At 42.2% G+C, this 21,944-nt stretch overlaps 1 protein-coding gene across 4 annotated transcripts in view; it reads right to left on the reverse strand.

The window, feature by feature from the left end:
- Positions 1-13,014: 13,014 nt before the first annotated feature.
- The window catches only part of PCDH19 (protocadherin 19), a 236,044-nt gene continuing 227,114 nt past the window's right edge, over positions 13,015-21,944 (reverse strand). For all 4 annotated transcript variants that reach the window (XM_068249988.1, XM_068249987.1, XM_068249986.1 and 1 more), the window contains one exon: positions 13,015-14,350. In XM_068249988.1, the coding sequence (XP_068106089.1) occupies positions 13,764-14,350 (587 nt within the window). In that variant the 3' untranslated portion in view covers positions 13,015-13,763. The remainder of the gene's footprint in view (positions 14,351-21,944) is intronic.

Here is a 21,944-nt window from a genome sequence, read left to right on the forward strand (position 1 = left end):
AGATGTAGGAGGAGCCGGGAGAAGGAAATTGCGGGACTCGGGAGTGCGGATAAAGACCCTTTTTAACTCTTTTTTCTTTTACTAGGGCCACACAGGCAATCTTACTACCTTCATGTTGTAGGAGGACCAACAGATTTGGAATGCTGTAAACAGATTGGGTAGGAAATCCTAATACTACCTGGAAGTGGTAACATTGTAATGATCTCAGCTGAGTTAAGAAACATTCTGTCTGGGAGGGTACTCTTCTCTTTCTTCCTCTTACAAATGTCTTCTTTGATTGTTGTAAGGTCCCTGACCTCCTCCCACAGCAGATACGAGTCCAGAGATAGGTGTGTGGACCTAGATCATTCAGTAGAGATTGTATACAGATGTCAATACTGCAGTGCATCTCTCTGACCCGACCATCTCAGAAGCAGCAAAGGTGGAAACTGGAGCCAGGCAGTGGTTAAAGGACCACTGTACTGAGAAGAATATGGATGTTGCCATTGCCTTTTAATTAATACCAGTTGCCTGGCAGCCCTGCTGATCTATTTGGCTGCAGTAGTGTCTGAATAACACCAGAAACAAGCATGCAGCTAATCTTGTCAGATCTGACAATAATGTCAGAAACATCTGATCTGCTGCATGCTTGTTCAGGGGCTATAGCTAAAAGTATTAGAGGGCTGAGGCAGAGGATCAGCAGGGCAGCCAGGGAACTGGTATTGTTTAAAAGGAAATAAATATGGCAGCCTCCATATCACTCTCACTTCAGTTGTCCTTTAAAGAGCACTCATACAGCACAGTCAGGATATATAAACAAATACATTTCTAATAATAACTCGTTAGAGGATTTCAGCCTGACCTCACCGTCCTAATTCTGTGACTGGAGACGGAAGTTTAATAAGTCTAATTAAAACCATATAGTTGAAAGGGGGGGGGGTATTAATCTAAAGTTTTCTGCAACTTTGCCTCACTTTACTTTGTCCACTTTTGAAATGAATAAATAAGTAGTAGTTGCTTGGCAGCCGCCCAGATTGCGTCGGCGATGCGCTTAGTGACCCAGAGTCCATGTTAATTAATAATGCACTTCCCTTCGCATCTTTTACTTGTGTCTGCGTAATGCGCTTTAATTAATCACGGCGAGAAATAAGCGGATGGGGATTTCTGCGAAGCGTTATTAAAGCTGGACTCCGCATGCTGGGTGCACGGCTCCCCCCATCGCGGCCTGAGAGCGCCGGTCACAACAAGGAAATATAATAAGAATAATATACAGTAATAGGGAGAGTTGCTGGTAGTTGGGTGGCTGCATTCTTATAAAAATTCTAAAAACATCTGGATTTTTAAAAAAGAAAAAGTAGCAAAAGTTTCTGAAAGTTTAATTCTATAAGAAAAATGTTATGTAATTAATTCTCAGATTGATCTTTTTCTTTCAACTCACCCCGTGTGTCCTTTGTTTAGCCCCGCCCCCTTACATACCAGTGGCGTGGTGATCTCTGCATTCAAGACAGATAGCGCCAACCGAAGCACCACAGCACTTGATGGTAAGGGGGCGGGGCTAAGCATACATGGGGGCGGAGGATGAGGTGAAACAAAAAGAACCAGAGAGACATAACTGTTTATTGTGAGTGGATTCAGCGAATGTCTAATTAGTGCTTTATAGACTCTTTAAAGCACGTCAGGATCATCCACAATGGGCAACCTAGGAAGGTGCTTGGGGCCTAGCGGGTTAAGGGGTCCAGGCTGCCACCTTCTCTGATCCCTCTCTAACCTCAGATTAAGGGCCATAAGATAGAGACAAAGCTACTACCTTGCCTAGTGTCCAATTTCATCTTAATCCATTGTTGCTTTAGGGCTCATACACACTAGGGGCGTTTTTGGCCTTTTTTAAAGCGCAGGCGATTTTTAAAATCGCCCACAAAACACTTGTGCAATGAATCTGTATGAGAAGGTTCATATCAGCGCGGGTCGTGCGCTGTGCGTTCAGCAAAGCACTGCCTGGACCATTTTCTAAGCGATTTTGCCTCAGTGTAATATATAGGAAAACCGCAAACGCTCACAAAAATCGATTTGTGCAGCGATTGCGTTTTCGTTTTTAAGAATAGATACATTGTATTTATTCTTTTCCGGGTCAAAGAGTTCACTTCATGACTTGCATCAGGGAGTGAATTACAAAACCGCTCTGGAAAAGCGCTTAGAAAAGCGCTTTTACCAGAAACGCAGCGCTCAGTGGAGGGGGGAAAAACCCGCAAAAAACGCAAAACGCTTGCTTTTTGCGATTTTTAGGTGTGAATGAGGCCTTAAAGAGGCCCTGTAGTGGCAAATAGTAGAATACAGTCAGTTATTCAGGATACACATTTTATGGCAATTATCCTAGTTTCAGCATCAGAAACACTTCCTATATCTATATATTTATTTATATAGCTCTATATATTTCTGTATATTGGTTTGTAGCTCCGCCCCCCAGTGATGTCATAGCCTAGGCTGTTTAGCTGTGCTATGCAGAATTCTTTTCCCAGAACATTCTGGACGACCAGGCAATATATTCACTGGCTTTGGAGCGAAATAACAACAACAAGACATTTGTATAGCGCTTTTCTCTCATAGAGTTGAATCGAGTACAAGATGGTGTATCCACGATTGGCCACCTGATTGCTTTGTGTGTTTCCGCCCGACCCCTCTGATGTTAGTTATCAGCCTGATGAATAGATGACCATTTCTTTACTTCATTTCTTTCATTTCTTTAAGATTTTAAAAATGCATGTTTGGTTTCCCTCCTCAAAAATTCATTTCCATTTTTAGATTTGCAGGTCCATGCTATTTTGTGCTGTGTTGCATTTCTGAAAGTGCAGCAATGCAGCAAATTTCTGAGAAACTGTTTTAATGTTATCGGGGGCGGAAGTGCGAACAAAAATCTACTCTGTATACATATAACTGCAACACAGAGCTCTGTCAAGAAGGATCGCTTACTGACCATTCCTACTGCCTCCAAATTGCAGCCCAGCCCTCAGATTCCTTCTCCAGCAACAAAGCAGAACATTCTGAGTCCCTAAATGGAAAGCAGCAGCATTGCCTGAGGACTCAATAGGGACTAAGCCACCCACAGAGCTCTTTTGTAAGCTGTGTAATGTTATGCTACTCACAGTCCATGCATCAAGCTGCATAAGACACTGTAGACCTGAGGAATCGGGAAGCAGGGCCTGCGAAAAGCGTTGTCCTTTCCTGTGTCCAATAAAATGATCTTTAAAGCTCTGTTTCATTACCGGCGTTTACCCATTGCATACTACATTGTGATGCCTCCCCCCATTTTGTGTAATATTAGGCTACGCTTACAGAGCTGCGGTGTAAGGGCCTGTTTCCACTACATGCAGATTCCGCATCAAAAGTGCAACATGTTAGTGAATGGAGCCACTTCCATTCAATGTGAATTGTTGTACGGAAAAAATCTGGAAGGTATGCTGCATTTTTCCGCATGCGGGTGGGATCTGGATGCAAATCGCGGCTAATGTTAGTCAATGGGGCCACATATAATCTGCATTACAAATGCGGAAATTTGCGTTGCAGACGCGGATTACCCAGCAAACACGTGACATGTGTTGTTGCTGGGCAGTTTTCAAATCGCAAAGTGTATTTTGCATAAAAACGCATATGTGGGAAGGTATCCGTATTAAAAATAGATGCGGATTTCCATACTCAATTTAAGCACGTGCTAGTAGAAATAGGCCCTAACGGCCGCGGCTTTCCGTACTACAATGCTCCGCCTATACCGTTGTGGTGAAACAGTGGGAGGCATTGTAAATGCAGTGAAGCATACTTTTTATGGACTGTCTGCTTCACTGTATGCGACACAATGTATGGATAATGTCCATCGCTCCTTCCACATTCCGTTACATCGTGTTCCTTTTGTTACAGGGAACGCAGCGCTACTCCCACTGTGAACCTAAGCTTAATGTAAAGCCACATGGGCCGTAATCTGCTGCTAAATCGCTTTTTTTCCTACTGATTTTCTGCTACGGATATAACAACTATCTGTCACCTACAAAGCTATCTGTTCATCGTGATTTGAAGATGAGTCATCTGCTTTCAATCCTTACAGATTTGTAGTGAAAACATTGCAGTGAGAAAGTGACTGAATACAAGTCTTTACTTAGGGCTCTGTTCCACTACCAGCGTTTGGTGTTGTGATTCCGATCGCTATTGTATCGCAAAACGCTAGATACTTTCTCTGGTTGGAAACTGCGCAAGGATAACTTTGTCAGTGCAATGCATTTGCAACTCGATTTATCCCAATGTACCTGCTGCAATTTCCATGCATTTAAAGAGAAACCGTAACCAAGGATTGAACTTGCGTAATATGTTGACGCTTTATAAATACAATAAATAAATAAATAATAAATAAATAAATAATAAATAAATAAATAACTTCATCCCAATCAGTAGCTGATACCCCCTTTCCCAGGAGAAATGTTTACCTTTTCTTAAAGGATACCCAAAGTGACATGTGGCATGATGAGATAGACATGTGTATGTACACAACTAACTATGCTGTGTTCCTTTTTTTTTATTTCTCCGCCTGAAAGAGTTAAAAGGAACCTAAACTGAGAGGGATATGGATGCTTCCTTTTAAACAATACCAGTTGCCTGGCAGTATTGGCTGAATCACACCCTGAAACAAGCATGCAGCTAATCCAGTCTGACTTCAGTCAGAGCACCTGATCTGCATGCTTGTTCAGGGGATGTGGCTAAAAATATTAGAGACACAGGATCAGCAGGAGAGCCGGGCAACTGGTATTATTTTAAAAGGAAAAATCCATATCCTTCTCAGTTTAGGTTCCCTTTAAATATCAGGTATGTAAGTGGCTGGCTCAGTCCTGACTCAGACAGGAAGTGGCTACAGAGTGACCCTCACTGATAAGAAATTCCAACTATAAAACACTTTTCTAGCAGAAAATGGCTTCTGAGAGCAAGAAAGAGATACAAAGGGGAATTTCTTATCAGTGAGGGTCACACTGTAGTCACTTCCTGTCTGAGTCAGGACTGAGTCAGCCACTTACATACCTGATATTTAACTCTTTCAGGCAGAGAAAGAAAAAAGTTTGGGTATGCTTTAAATAGATCATCAGGGAGGACTGTGTGGCTAATATTGTGTGGAGAACCCCTCCCACAGTCTGATGTATGCATTTAGGTACTGACATTACACTGTGGGAGCCTTGTTGCATTGTGGGAAATAACCGCTGTTTACAGCTGTTTCCAACTGCCAAAAAAGCAAGCATCCACTCCTTCCACTGACATCACCTGCCAGCAGTAAAAATGTCACCATGTGATAAATGTCAGAATGTACATCAGGGAAAGATTTTACAATGGGCAAACACTGACTAAATCATTTATACATAATTATTGTAAAAATGAAGCACTTTTCTAATTACATTATTTTCACTGGAGTTGCTCTTTAAAGTGAATGTTTACCGGTAAAAAAAAGAAAAAGTCAGATACTCACCTAAGGAGAGGGAAGGCTCGGTCCTAATGAGCCTTCCCTCTCCTCTCCCGGTGCCCGGTCCCGCGCAGGATCCCCCGTGGCAGTATTCGACCAGTTCGGTCAAATACTGCCACTTCCGCATGCCGAAGGGAGCTTTCGGAAGCCTTCGGGAGCACTCGGGCTCCCGATGACGCGGCCGCTCCATACTACGCATGCGCGAGCACCCTCTATGACGCACTCGCGCGTACGTAGTATGGAGCGACCCGTCTTCGGAAGCCCGAGTACTCCCGAAGACCTCCGAAGTCCCTGCGGCGGCGGACGCGAACGGGGGAGCCAGCGCAGCACCGAGGGCACCGGGAGAGGAGAGGGAAGGCTCATTAGGACCGAGCCTTCCCTCTCCTTAGGTGAGTATCTGACTTTTTCTTTTTTTTACCGGTACCCATTGCCTTTAAGCTCCTGTACAAAGTATAGAAGCACAGGAAAATCGCACAGTGCAATGCAATTTTTATGTGACTACATTTCTTTTTCACCTGTCAGAAATCGTAAATGCACCACAATCGTTCCATACACCCGAGGGATTGGATAAAAATCACAGCGGACTTGTTGCAGACAATAGGAGAAACACTGTGCAATCACGTTTCTCAATGGAAAACAGCCCTGAATCCGCTCTTTACATAAACCTGACTCTGTATGTTGTATCGACAGATGTGCCTGCCAGTAGGACGTGCCTGCCAGTAGGATGTGCCTTCCAGTAGGATGTGCCTGCCAGTAGGATGTGCCTGCCAGTAGGACGTGCCTGCCAGTAGGGACAGCCAATGATATGCTGATCCTTTCGAGTTGATGCAAAGTGTATGTTCATTTGATGGGCGTGCATGCAGTTGGGGCTTGGACCAATCAAAATGATCAGCCTTTGATTAGTCTAATGGCAAGCTGCATACATTCTCAAAATAAATAGAAATAAACCAATAACATAACATTTGCATCAGTTTGAAATGATTAGCATATCACTGCCCATTCCTTGTTGCCATGATACCTTTCTGCTGTTATTGCTTTCCCATATCTCAGTTTTGCCTGCTCGGTTTCATAAGCTGTTCCATGTACACCGGTGGTGTCAGCACTATGCACTGAGCAGGGAGAATTCACTTCATGTCTTGCCCCGATGTGCACAATCTGAAAGAGGCAACAGTCACAAAAGGAAATGCTCTCACTCTGTTGTCAACGGCAAAATTACCATTACTACCGACAGCAGTGTACCCCAAATGACACTACTAGCGCGAGTACTCGAGTACCCCGAGCGTTGCTACGGTAACACGCATTAGTAATGCTGTTACTGTAACATTACTGAGTAGCGCTTTAAAGTGTACCCGGGGTGATATGAGACATGATGAGATAATCATGTGTATGTACAGTGCCAAACAAATTAATAACCAGGATGTTTTACTTGTTTTATTTACCTGCCTGAAAGAGTTAATGTCCAGGCAAGGAAGTGACAGCTTCTGTCTTATCGGGAATATAGTAAACATCACTGATAAACAAATTACAGCCATAAAAGTTTTCCTGGCAGAATACAACTTCTGAGGGCAGGGAGAGATAAAGTACATAAACTACGGACCTTTATCTAACTCTGGGAAACTTATTAGGCTGCCACTGAGTAGAGACTGTAAAACATTCTGTTAGAAGTTAAGTATTATGTAGGCCTCAGTTACTTGAACTGAGTGAAAAAGGCTTGGTGTGTAGAATGGCCCTTTAAGTGGATTTTCTCTTAGAGAGAAAAGAGACAGTTCTGATTTTCAGCAGAACTGGTACTGAACATTTCCAAGGCTGGCAGTTACCAGGAACATGTCCCTGGTGAAAGGCCACAGGCCTAAACTGGCCTAAACTGCCCCAGACCGTGAGGCGGCAGACAGGTAAACATAGCCAATATTTACCAAACATGGCATTCTTTGTATGTAGGGTAAAAAATACTCGGAATATTAATTAAGTAGGTGTGTGTTATCAAAAAAGTGAAGATGACCAGCACTTGCCAATTCTTAAAAAGCAGGGTATTTATTCACAAAAAAAGTGAACAAAAAATAGCCATGACATCTGGACTCCCAGAATGTAACTATAGCTCTTGAGAGTAGATATAGCTCTTAGCTGCAAATAGTAGCATGAGGACTTCCTCCAGAATAGGTTACGCCTCCATTGCAGCCCAATTCCAATCACAATGGACTGTCGCCAAGCTTTCACTTGACAAAGAGCGGTTTATCCGTTCGAAACGGCGACAGTCCGTTGTGATTGGAATTGGGCTGCAATGGAGGCGTAACCTATTCTGGAGAGCTATAGTTACATTCTGGGAGTCCAGATGTCATGGCTATTTTTTGTTCACTTTTTTTGTGAATAAATACCCTGCTTTTTAAGAATTGGCAAGTGCTGGTCATCTTCACTTTTTTGTTTGCATTAAGTCTGTATCAGCCATACAGGCTAGACCTGGCACAGCCGTTGAAGCAAGATAGGTGTGCTGTCCAAGAAGTACAAAACGTAGGTGTGTGTTATGACACCACAAGTGGTCTGAGCCAATTGTAGGTTTGGGAGGATGGCTCAGATGATGTCACATTTAACTCTCTGGTGACCGGTATTAAAAGGGGGTCACAGACTTTTTGTCTCTCTGCTGGCTTTCTCCAACCCTTGACTTCTATCCAATGATGTTGTGTCATATTCTATAACTGTATGCTGTATATAGGTAGTATAGATGTAACGTAGTATAGACAGAAGATAAAGACTGGTTACCATTCACCAGGAATGGGACCAAGAGCCTGTAACGCCAAGAAGACGTACTACAGAAGAATCTGCTTTGCTAAGATGTAACGAACTGTACTGTATATTTGTTGACTGAATAAACTCCTAACCTCTGAAGACGCCTGAGGAGTCCTATCTCCAATGCTGTTGCTGTGATGAGAGTCGTGTTTGCAGCTCCTGTTAATGAGCTGCTGGTGCCGGAATAAAGGTGTGCTGTGTTGTTGCCAATAGCAACCACCGTATAGTTTCTTACAATTGGTGTCGTTAAACCCAGTGCTGTCTAGCAGAAAAGGCAGAGAAGGGCCGGGCCATAGATAGTATTCAGTCTATGGAGAAATTTCACAGCAATGCGGAGAAGACGCGGACAGGCTTATCGAGCAGATAAGCGGTGTGCGGGAGGCTGCTTGAGCCAGCACACGGGCTGCAGTTCGAAGTTTAATCAGCGGCGAATTTTGTGGACTTATTCTGGCTGTGATGTACACACAGCCAAGGCCGAATTTGAATCCGGAAGACGGGGCATTCCTGTAGATGTTTAAATATAAAAGAAAACCCTGGGATACATAAAAAAGGTCATTTTTAGGAGTAGGAGGATAAATACAATTCTTTATCTCATCAGTTTATTTTCACCTCGGGCTCACTTTAAATACTACATTATTTTTAAAGGACACCCGAGGCAAAAATAAACTAATAAAATAAACAATTGTATTTATCTTTCTTCTCCTAAAAATGGCTTTTTAAGATATTGCACAGTTTTATTTTATGTTTTAATCTACTTTTTAAGTTTGAACTGTTTTATTATTTTTGCTCAATGGCACATTCATTGAAGTATGCCAGAGCTAAAATCTCTCAATTATTGACTCTTTTTATCTCCTTCCTGCTCTCATCAGCCATTTTCTGCTAGGAAAGTGTTTTATAGTTGGAATTTCTTATCAGTGACGTCACACTGTAGTCACTTCCTGTCTGAGTCAGGACTGAATCAGCCACTTACATATCTGATATTTAACTCTTTCAGGCAGAGAAAGAAAAAAAAGAACACAGCATATTTATTAGTGTGCTAGGCACTGTACATACACATGTCTATCTCATCATGTCACATGTCACCTCAGGTATCCTTTAACAACATAACTGGGAAGATTTCCATCTGAGGTTTTCACCACTCAGACACCATGTTCCTCAGAGAAAGGTTTGTATTCTGTTGCTTCCATATGGTTAAGATAGTTTATTTTTCCCTCCCCCCAAAAAAAACAGAAAATAAAGCGATACAGCATAAAACCAGCTCATAGCAACAGACCCGGAACATCACCAATAGGACACATGATTACAGTTGTGCAAATTGACTTCCGGAAGATTTGTGTGAGCAATCTCAGGAGAGGTCTCACACTTGGAGGCCATCTAAGGGCTTATTTCATATCCTCAGGATGGTAACATTTGATATCTTTAAGATCCTCTGCAAGATGGTGAATGACAAACTTATAATTCTAGCTTTCTTGTAAATTAGATGCAGCTTAGAACTGGTCCAATGAGACTCGCTTTCTGCTCATTTTGATTGGCCCAAGTATAAGCCGTATACAATTTACATGCGAGCCACAATCCTGACTTACTGGTATCTCTATGATCACCTGTGGTCCTCAGTATGCCTCACAGTAGCCAACTGCGGAGTCCCAGAGCTGCAGGCCAGAGATTATCAGCAAATATGAGTAATAATAATGTTTTATGGGAACCCAGATTTGTGATGCTGAATTTTGTGCAGAGAGCTGCTGATTATTTATTGTAACCAGTAGCTCGATTAATTAAATTAGCTAAATGTTCTGATCAATGTTCTGAACACGTTAAATGTAGTTACAGTGAATTCCTAAGGCTGGTTTCACAGGGAGACGTTACAGGCGCACGTTAGAGCAGCCTGTAACGCAGCCCAACTCACAGTAATGAAAAATCAATGGGCTGTTCACAGTGCCCACGTTGCGTTACACAGTAACGCTGCGCCATAAGTCAACGTACTGCATGCAGTACTTTGTAAGCGGCAGAGCCGCGTTAGACTGCTTGCACATGCTCAGTAACATTGGGGAGGAGCGGAGAGCGGCCAGGCACATGGCTAATAAATATTCACTGCACTCAGTGACGTGCAGTGTTTACTTCTTGTAACGGCCGCTCTGTGCGGCGATTGGCCGGCGGGACCACGTGATGCCGCATGCGTCCAAGAGTGCGCATCACGGACGCCAGAGTGAGCTGCACAACGCGGCTCACTCTGACGTCCAAAGCAGGGAGCACCAGGCATTGTGTTAGGGGCACGTTATGCGACCATAACGTCCCCTAAAACGCAACGTCCTGGTGTGAAACCAGCCTAAAGGAAACATTCCCCCGTGGCTTCACCAGGTCCCATAAAACTCTCCGATCTGCTAAATGCGCGATTGAAAACCACCAGCAGTTAGCAGGTGGGGGAAGTAGGGCTTGAGGTCCGTACAGAAAGTATGTTTGACCAATGTAAATCCCATTCCCAGCTGAAAAGATGAACACAACTCCATAGATGATCCATTCACCTACGACAATTTCTCCAGCGACCCATTTATCATGTGTTAGTTACGTCTCTTTCACTGATTGGTCTCAATCTTCCTACACAGGAAGCAATAGTGAGACATTGTCACGTGACTGGGACCGCCCTATCCAAGAAGTACAAACTGATCACCTGATACATCAGGTGTCTGTCTATTAGTTTTCTGGACTTGTAGGATAAGTTGGCCTACGAAAATTGATCTCAGTCTGTCACTACTTACAATCCTCTCAAACAGAGATAGTCTATTGCCCTTCATCATAAATTATGCTTATGGAGAACCAGAATCCTCCGGCAGTAGAATATCCAAGTCTCTGGTGGGTTTCAGCCATGTGATCATGTCTAATTTCTGCTTCTTACCTGTAGAGCAAAATGAGACATGACTAAGACCAGCCAATCAGAGACTTTCTAACCAATCACATGCTCTTTTCCATGAATATTTTTCAGGGCAGGTTTATGTAGAAGAAATTGATTATCCATAATTCCAGTCAAGCACTATTTAGAGTCTTCCTACTCACTGTGACAACTGGCATAAAGCTAACAAGACTGAATTCCAAAATTTGAACCAGACCAAAAGTTGGTAAGATTTCCCCTACGTTCCTGCCATATCTCAGCTATAGGAAGTGAAATGAATTATCTCAATGGGAACACAGAAGTGTTAACTCTTCTCTACTATGTCCAAAAATATGAAGAAGTTTTGCCATGACTTCTACTTCAACTCTACCGTTCAGTGGCAGACACATTATTTATAGGATCTGGCAGAGGCTGTTCACAGTGTTGAAAAAAAAAATACAAAGAAATGAAAAAAAAGGTCCAAGTAATAGTCCTTTGGAAAGACAAGAAGATGAGGTATTGCCAAGTTTATGAAGTACAGGACCATCCGGAGAAGAAAAGGACACATCTAGCATACTTTTTAGAAAAAAAAAATACAAAGGGCAAAATTATTGACAGTCCAAGGGACTGATATTTCTCTCATTTACGCCTCCAAAAATATTAAATACTGTATATACTCGAGTTGAAATCTAGAAATTTAGGTCTGATTCACTTCATAAAAGTATAGGGGTCGACTTATACTCTAGTCACAGGCCACACTGAGTAATGTGTGTACTAATAATGACATTCCCATTTGCAGCAATGTACCCAGTGGTAAGTGATACTTTGAGGAAAGGAAATGCCAAGACAACACAGGTGTGAAAGTCCTGGCCACAACAATTACCAAAGAAAGGGGTGGAGCGGAAATACTGGGCTGCATAATAGGGAGTGAATAATTGCTGCACTTGGGGGCCTGGAGGGGGTATTTAAGTGGCAGGAGGGATTAATGGCTGCAACACTGTATGCAGTGCCGTCATTAACCCCTCCTGGTCCCCAAGTGCAGCCGTTAACTTTGCTAAGTAGACTTATACTTGAGTCAATAAAAAATTCCAGCTTAAGAGGGTTGAATATTGGAGTCGACTTATACACGAGGTCGACTTGTATTCAAGTATATACGGTAAGTTGATTTCTTTAGTTTAATAAAACATAATTGACTATTAAGGTATTGCGTGTGATTTTCTATTGTCTTACCCATTATTGTTTGACTCTTATTGTTTTTTTTGTTACCTTGTCATCATGCATCTGGAAGCATGGTTATCACGCCATTTTGAAATTAAAAATTGTTTTTTAATTATTTTTTTCCATATTTCACTAATACTCAGTGAATCGAATTTTCTATAACATTTTTTTTCAGCAACATCATCTTTCAGGACTACTTTACAAACAGAATATTATGTAAACTTTTTTCTTTTATATAATTTACAAATCTAAAAAAGAAAAAAGAAAAAAAAAAGAAAAACAGCTTCTTAGGTCAGGACATGGAGAAATGGATATGAAGACACATCCAATAATCCTTAGAAAACATGATGTTTCAATTCAATGAAATCTGATTTGAAAAATGAATGCATGTGGGATATATTAAAAAAAAAAACATTCTGTATGTAGAATACAACCATAGATTGGTCATTGAAATCTAGCAATGAACTATATATATATATATATATATATATATATTTATAAAAATGTATTATTAATAGCAGAGGACATTTTTTTTTTCACAAAAAACATACTTTTCTTTATATAAATAGGAATTAAATAATTAACTTATACCCTATCCTTTCACTTTCATATGTTAAAAAAATGTAAAAATTATAAAATAAAAAAAGAGCTGAAAAGAAATCATAACAAAAAGGACTCATTTAAGTGAACAAATAAAAATGCAAATTATGTTTTTAATTTTTGTTCCATTTTTACTTGAATGCCTTTTGCCATCACTGGACAAAATTTTAAATATCAAAGACAGTAATAGTACAGAAAGCATGTAACAGCAAAAGGGCTTTGAATGCAGGGGTGTCCTGGGCAACACAGCAACCAATCATGAACTAAATTATTAAGGACAACGCCAGTCCATCTACAGCTCACGTCTTCAAACGCAGGATGACTCACGAAAGAATGGCCGATTTTTTGTTTATGTTACAAAATCATTAGCAAGGGAAAATCTTTTTGAAAGTAGCGGTAGAGCTTTGGAAAATATTTTTTTTCTCCTTTTTTTTTTCTTGTTCTGTACAAATAATCTAATTTTACATTATAATTTTGATATATACTTATAAAAATATATAAATTCAAAATACTTAATACATACATAATACTTTATACATGGATGGTCGTAACGGTTCTCGTGTTGAGCGCGGGGGAGAAGGAGAGGGGAGGAGAAAGACAATAGTGATTCAGGCTGCTTGTTCGGACGGAACACCCCTGCCACATGTTGAATAATTTGGGATTGTCACATAACAATAGCCTTTATTTATAAACAATACATTTTGGAAGCTATAGATACAGCAATTTGTGAACCATTGGTCAGCCATTTAAAAACGAACTGTAATTTTTTTAAGTCATTTTTTATCATCTTTGTTTTTGTTTTTTGTAATTTTTTTCATACAGTAGGGTCGGTGCTTAGAGTACAATGTCCTTCAATCTCTTTACACCCACTGAGTCTTTTTCTCGACATTCTTGCAATAATGGGTTGATTTCATGCATTACATTTTCACTGTCCGCCCCTCTGGGCTCTGCCTCTGAAGGCCGGGACGGCCCATTGCTGACAAACTGCTCCATTTCACGGGTTCCGGCACAGTGCATGATATTGTACGTTGCTGTGGGTTTGGCTGCCAGAGGACTCTTGAGGTGCAGGGGAGAAGTGATGGGGCTGATGGCCTCGCAACCGTTTCCCGCCTCGCGCACAGCGCCGTTGACCTTGGGGCTGCAGATAGGCAGGTCCACTGTCCTTTTTCCTTTCAAGGTCGCCCTGTCATCGGCCGGGTGCTCGTTGCCGTCTTTGCCAAAAGTTGCAAAAGTTCTTTTGGTGTTACAGTCCTCGAAGGGTTCAGTATCTACAGTGGTGGCTTCTATGGACAAGGCAATGACGTTCCTTCCATGTTCTGGGGACTTGGCACGAGCTGGTACGGGGACCCGGGGCATCCAGCAACGATCGGAGTGGCCCAGAATACGGCATTCTTCCCTGCAGTGGAATCCCTCATTCTGATCTACACCAGAGAACGAGAAAGAGAGAGAAAAGAGACAGCAAATTTAGTATTTGACTTGGCACGTTGTATAATACGAGGTAATTATCATGAGACAAAAACCCATTGCACAGTAAGCCTCATATTTACAGCGATAATTAGACACCGTAATTTGTATCCTTATTATATTTGCTTAAATGTGTCGTATTAATATGTGCAAACTGAAGCAATTCTGTGGAGGAAATTCATATATTTGATATGCAGCCTAGCCCATTGCCAGCATTTCTATGTCCTCCATCTCTGGCAGCCCTGACACAACCGATGAGCACAGCCACCAATCACTGGAGGGCTTATTGAGTTACGGACTGAAGGATGGGATTTGCTTGATAAAGCAAGTCTGTTTTATGAATATGTACAGAAGTACAACAAATCACCCAACGATAATAATGCAGTGGTTCAGATATACAGGAGGAAATAAGAAAACAAACCAAACATATTCAGACTGCAGAAATGATAGACATGTCCAGAATGGCTGCCAGCCTACCTTAAAGTGGCACTTTGTTAGGAAAACATAATGTAAAATGTAAGATACACAGCCATACACTCGTCCTAGCTCATTGTCATGAATCAAAAACATTCTACTGCCGTATTTATCATTAGTGATGGGCAATCGCTTTACGGAGTTGGAAGCACCATCAAACGATTGCAGTTGAATCGTGTGTGGCCAGTATTACATGTCCTTGTGCAGTGATGGCTGACCTTGGCACTCCAGCTGTGACCAAACCACAAATCCCATCATGCCTCCGCCTCCCCGAGTTATGCTTAAGGATGTCAGAGTATTGCAATGCCTCGTGGGACTTGTAGTTCCACCACAGCTGGAGTGCCAAGGTTAGCCATCACTGTCCTAGTGTCATGTCAGTATTAAACGGGAATTTCAGCTTAAACAAACATACTGTCATTAAGTTACATTAATTACAATAGATAGGTAATATAATTTTTTACCCACCCGGTTTTAAAAGAACAGGCAAATGTTTGTGATTCATGGGGGCTGCCATCTTTGTCATGGGGGCAGCCATCTTTTTGGTTGAAAGGAGGTGACAAGGAGCATAAGACACAGTTCCAACTGTCCTTTGTCCTGATTACCCCTCCCAGCTGCACACGTTGGGCTTCAAATGTAAAATTCAAAATGTAAAAAAAAAAAAAAAATTGCACCAAAACAGCAGAACGAGAACAACAACATCAGAAATCCCATCATGCTTTGCACAGCATCAGGGGAAAAAAGCCCGGGCAGTTTTCTTCTGTGCAGCTAAAAATGAGGCTTGTATAAAAGAAACAAAGTTCTGATGCTGTGAAACTGTTAAAGAAACACCAAGCCTTTTCAGTGCTGCTGAGTCGATTTTTAGTCCGGAGGTTCACTTTAATGTCCTACTTGTTGGCTGGTGGCGCCGTAGTATGGCAACCTCGGCCCTTGGTCATTTTCCCTTCTAACTTCCATCATCCAACCCCCGCCCCCATCCTTCCCAGAATCTGTATGAGCCAAAACCAGTTCTGGGTACAACTCCCCCCCCATTTGTACTTGGCAAAATAAATTATTCTGATTTTGATTCTGATGTCCAAGGGTGTGTACAGCTTAAACAAATTGTACAGTTAAGCTCTCATACTACATGGAAGTAGTAAAATTGGTCAATCAAGATTGGATGTGTGTACCAGATGTAAGATAAGAAGGCACTAGGTTGATCCATAACTATCTTATGCTCTAATAATGTAACTGATTGTCACTGTGATCAGCAGTTGTCTAGCAGTCAGGTGTAGTGTAGGGGTTTACATTTGACTCATCTTCTAGTTTGACCTGAACATTGGTCCAAACAGAATAAAACCTTAATATGATTGACTGCCGGGAATCTGCGTTTAGGTGGGTATTTAACTGTCATCTGTTTTCACCCATAGATATCTGTTTCAATGCCTATTTGTCCATTTTTAATGCACTGGAAACGGATGAGAACTGATGAAAATACCTGATAAAAACTGAAGGAAATCTAAAGAAAATGGATGGAAACAGACTGAAACAGACACCAACAGACTGAAACAGACACCAACAGAACCCCTCTGACACATCAATAGGATTAGAATACACCGAAAATCGGGACTACTCTGGCTAAACTGGATCCAAATCAAACTAAGCCTAATTTAAGTAGCACTAAAAATCAGATAGCTATAGAATCATGTCAGTAGTACATCATGGTTGTTTGATTTCACCTCATACAGATCATTCTGATGCCCAATATTTAGACACCACCTGATTTAGGTGCCAGGTACTGGCATGGACGTCAGGGTGGGAGTTTGGGCCTAACTGAAGCACGTTGAGTTAGAACTAGCAGTTTGAATGACGATTCTCAGCTTCACTGCATAAATTGGTAGTACTGTGGCTAATAAGCCTTTAATAAAATGTACAGCCAATAAGAAGACAAAAGATATATATGAGTAGGTTAGTGTCTGATGGAGATGAGGAGGATTATTAGTAAGGAGTAGTAAAGATGGAAGCTAGTTTTATGGACTAGAGATGGAAAGGTTAGGCTCATCAATCATATTAAGGTAGAAAAGATAGCGTCGGCTATCGTTTCAACCAATAAGCTGGACATGAAGAATGTATGAAGGAGGATGGAGATATGGCATACTTAGATTATAAGCCACTTTTAAGAGGAACTCTACCCAATATTTAAGACTAGCTCTATTGTATCCAAATGCCCTAAAATATGTATAGTTTGATTTATGTGGGTCGGATTTATTAAGGTGTCTCCAGAGATATCAAAGCATCTCAACGTTGTCCAGCATGACTGTCCCGTGAAGAGATTACAATTGAAACTCTTTATTTTAATTCAACAGTACATTAAACAGATCATCAAAGAAAACAAAGTGTTCTTGCCACAATAAATTCCACCCAATTTTCTTTAGGCTGGACGTTTTAAGAACAGAATTATGTATACCGCCAACACTTTTTATAACCTTTCTTGTTTATGACGTAATAATGATACACATGATTAGAAAAAAGAAAGAAAAGTACAAATAACTACAATGCTTGTCAACAGTCAGCTCGGGCCTTTGGCCGGTTGAGATGAACCGAGGCAAGCAACTGCTACGGAAATCTCCATCGGCAGAAAATCCCATGCCGGTTGTAACACATTTACTCAGAAAAAAGGTGTCACAACCCATGAAGGGACTATAACTCAGATCACCTCTTTTCATATGTGTAGATTACATTTTTTGCCGGCAGAAGGTCTCTGATCCCTCTGCAGGCCTCATCTCGGAGTAGCGTTCTCCAAGATGAGATCAGAGGTTATGAATGTGGAGAGATGGACGGAAAGCATCACCTCTGTCTACGGCTGGCGGATTATTTTATAAGTTGTGAAATTCCCGAAGCCTGAGAGTAATCACAGCAATGCCCGGAAAGTCAAAAGAATACATGTCTCCATAAAATGGAGGTCTTCCATGAAGCCGAAGCTGCCGCCTGGTGATCCTTACGTGTCACTTGCGGTTTCCCCAAGGAAATTCTATTATGTGTGAGCAGCCACAAAACAGGCCTTCAAATGTGACTGCGGGTAAATACAAATATATATTGGGTTTATTCCAATTATTAATCATCCAATTATGTATCAAAAAAATATGCATAAGTAGATATACAAAGTCACCCTCAAAATGTCTCCTGATATAGCCAGGCCCAGATTTACCTCACAGGAGCCTATAGGCACAAATGTCCTGGTATCTTAGACTCCGCCCTTCATGAATCTACAAACCCCCACCAAAGTGCACCCCAACTGTGCTGGTTGTCCCAGCTGTCACTCCTCCCTTACTTTACCGTCATAGGTAGCTACAGGTGCCCTTTAGTATTCAGTAGCCATAAGTACCCTCAATTTTAAGTAGCTAGTGGTGCCTCCATGTATGATGTAGCTAGAGGAACCTTAGTATTAAGCAGGAGGTTCCCCTTCCGCTCTCATCAGGACTCTGCATATGGAAAGAGAGAAGGAGGCACTCGGGGAGCGGAGTGAGCTGCCTTTCGATCAAGAGGTGCCTGTAGGCAGGAGCCTACAGTGCCTTATGGTAAATACAGCCCTATGTATTGTGTTTGTCACTGTTTTTTATTTTTGCTTTTTTATGCAGTCTGGAGCAAATACAGATTTTCCACATTTCAGAGAATAGAGAAGGCAGGATCCATTGGGGAAGACCCTGATGCTGGGACACATCAAGGGCAAAGAAAGAAGGGGACGGCAGGGAATGAGTTGGCCAGATAGTATCATGGTATCGTGGCAGCAACAAACATGAGCTTGGCCAAGATTCGAGAGGCAGTAGAGGAAAGAGTTGCTTGTGTAATGTGGTCCATGATGGGGTCGCAAAGAGTCTGTAAGACTAAAGACTGAACAACAACAACTGTCCCCAAGCCAATCCAAGTGAACCGCCTCCATCACTGTTACAACAGCTTGTTTGATTTTGAGGAAAACTGGATTTAAAGAAGACAGTAAGAAAACAATCACATATGGTCTAAGGACAACATTCTAAAGAGGAGGGATTTTCTTTTAGGGTGGTAAGTATTGTATGGACATTTGGGCAGCACACTCTGAACCTTCTTTTGTATGTAGTCAATACCAGTTGCCTGGCATCCCTGCTGATCTCTTTGGCTGCAGTAGTAGCTGAATCACAACCCTGAAACAAGCATGCAGCTAATCCAGCCAAACTTCTGTCAGAGCATCTGACCTGCATGCTTGTTCAGGGGCTATGGCTAAGAGTATTAGAGACAGAGGATCAGCAGGGCTGCCAGGCAACTGGTATTGTTTAAAAGGAAATAAATATAGCAGCCTCCATATCTCTTTTCACTTTAGGCGTCCTTTAGAAACCGCCCACAGTTCCACATCCCCCACTTCTATTTGATACAACGCTCTCTCAGCCTCCTAGATTGCGAGCTCAGTGGGCCAGGTTCCTCTCATACTCCTGTGTGATAGTTTGTGCCTGCTAGGCATGGTTTTTTATCTGCACAGACTATTTATTGTACAGCGCCGCATTATATGTTGGCGCTTTATAACTAAAATATAATAATAACAGCAGTTTTCTTTCTGTGCCGGATGACAACCTTAAAGGGGAACTGAAGTAAGAGGTATACGGAGGCTGCCATATTTATTTCCTTTTAATCAATGCCAGTTGCCCGGCAGCCCTGCTTGTCTATTTCTCTGCAGTAGTATCTGAATAACACCAGAAACAAGCATGCTGCTAATCTTGTCAGATCTGACAATAATGTATGAAACACCTGATCTGCTGCATGCTTGTTCAGGGGCTATGGCTAATAGTATTAGAGGCAGAGGATCATCAGGGCTGCCAGGCAACTGGTATTGCTTAAAAGGAAATAAACATGGCAGCCTCCATATACCTCTCACTTCCGTTCCCCTTTAAGATGAGGACTAAACGACAAACGATAAATTCCATCTTTACAAAAGCCGAAGTGATACAGAACAAAGAGAGACAGAAGCAGAATAACGCGTCATTCACATTTCACGCCATTTAACAAAAACAAGAGCTTGCAGGACGTGCGTGTGACGGACGCGGAAGCCGCCCAGCGACAAGCGGGGTCGCCGTCCCTTTAACACCCGGTAACCGCGCAACACGGCGTCGCACGTTACAGTAATTTGCGATCAAGAAAAGCCTTTCATCAGGGATTGTCGCAGGGAGAATAAAGAGTCCAGCAAGCACAATTTTTTCATTAATATGAATTTTACAGTCGACGTGAGAAATTCCTTTCAGAATTAAATGTTTCCGCGTTCCCCCTCCCCCCCCCTCATTGAAGCGACGATCTCGGTATAATTTGCATTTCAGTGATGTGCGCAGAAGCTTCGCCACATAATGCCGGCTGTGATAAGGATCTTTTTGAAGTATTGTGAAGCTATATATTTGTGTGTTTAACCTGGGCCTCCGCTAAATCCTCTCCTTCTCCGTCGCTCTGCCACACATGAGGCAAAACTCATAAAAATTCACAGCACAACCTCCACTGCACCAAAAATATGAGCGGCTTAGAGAGAGCGGAGCGCGGCGAGGGGAGGTGGGAATAAAGGAAGGGAAAGAAAAGCACTTTGGAGGGAAAGCGCAGATACTGATCGCTTCTTAAATCTGCACCCGAAATGTCTGATCTTGTGCTGTGATAATGCAGCGGGAGGAAGAGGCGGCAGACATGGCGCTGCGTCAGTGCGTGTTACGGGCGCGCGCCGCAGACCGCTGCCCTGACAATCTGCCGCAGTCTCACAGCCTCTCGGCTTAGGAGAGGCACAGATAAGAGCAGAGCTCACAGGCTTTGACTGGCATTACCACTAACCTCCAATATCTGCTTTAGTGTTTGCCGTCTTGGGGGCAGCGAGGGCGCGCGCGCGGACGCACCGGGGACGGAGATGCTGTGACAGTTCCAGATGGGAGTGTCGTCGGAAGGGGGAGGATAACAAAGCATAAAAAAGGAACTGTAGTAAAAATAACGTCAAGAATAAAACTGCTTATTTTTTTCAACACTAGATTATTAAGTCAGTGTTTGCCCATAATAAAATCTTTCCTCTCCCTGATTTACATTCTGACATTTATCCTAGATGGCGACATCTTTAGTGCTGACAGGTGCAGTTCTGCAGAATGTTTGTTCGCCGAGAGTTCCAAAGCCAGTAAAAAATGTCTCCCAGAATGCTATGGGAAGAGAATTCCGCATAGCTAATCTGCTAATCAGCCTAGGCTGTGACATCACTGGGAGGGCGGGGCAACACACCAATATACAGCAATATATAGATATAGAAAGTGTTTCAGATGCTGAAACCAGGAAAATGGCTGTCATAGGGGCTATCCTGAATAATTTACAGTATTCTACTATACGTCACTACAGCGCCTCTTCAATACAATGCATGTCCCCCTCCCCCCCCCCCTTTCAAAAATAATGTATGCGTAGAATCTTTCCTCTCCCTGATTTACATTCTGACATTTATCACAGGCGCCAACATCTTTAGTCCTGTCAGGTGATCTCTGTGGAATGTCTGTTTACTGAGAATTCTGAAGCCAGTGGAAATAATGGCTGCTTTCTCAGAGTGCTCTGGGAGGAGATTAGCTAAACAGCCTAGGCTAAGCAATACAGGGAGGGCGGAGCGATAGCATCATATGCTGGACATATCAAAGATTACAATGAATGTCTAAATTACCCCTTGATGTGGACCTGAACTTGCACAGGACAGAAGGAAGCCATAGAGAAATGCACCCTGTATGTATTTAGTTTATCCTGTCTAATTCCCCTTTATCTGTGACTAATCACCAGTGTAATTTGATCTCTCAGCTGTGTCTCCTGACTTCCTCGGCAGATAAGCTCATTATAAAGCACGGGATGTTAACAATGTCTGGTTCCATGAAAGCAGCAAGTAGACACACTACAGTTGTATTGCAGGATTTGTATCGGATGTAACAAAGAAATGTTTTTCTTTAAAGGTTACTATGCTGCTGCTTATCTTTTAGAGCAGACAGGAAGTTCTGAGTTCAGGTCCGCTGTAAGAGAAGATAATGAGGTCGGAGGCGGCATGTGATGTCACTGCTGATCTCGGCTCTGTAAGTAAACAAGTCA

The sequence above is a fragment of the Hyperolius riggenbachi genome, chromosome 8, assembly GCF_040937935.1.
Source record: "Hyperolius riggenbachi isolate aHypRig1 chromosome 8, aHypRig1.pri, whole genome shotgun sequence".
Taxonomy (NCBI): Eukaryota; Metazoa; Chordata; class Amphibia; order Anura; family Hyperoliidae; genus Hyperolius; species Hyperolius riggenbachi.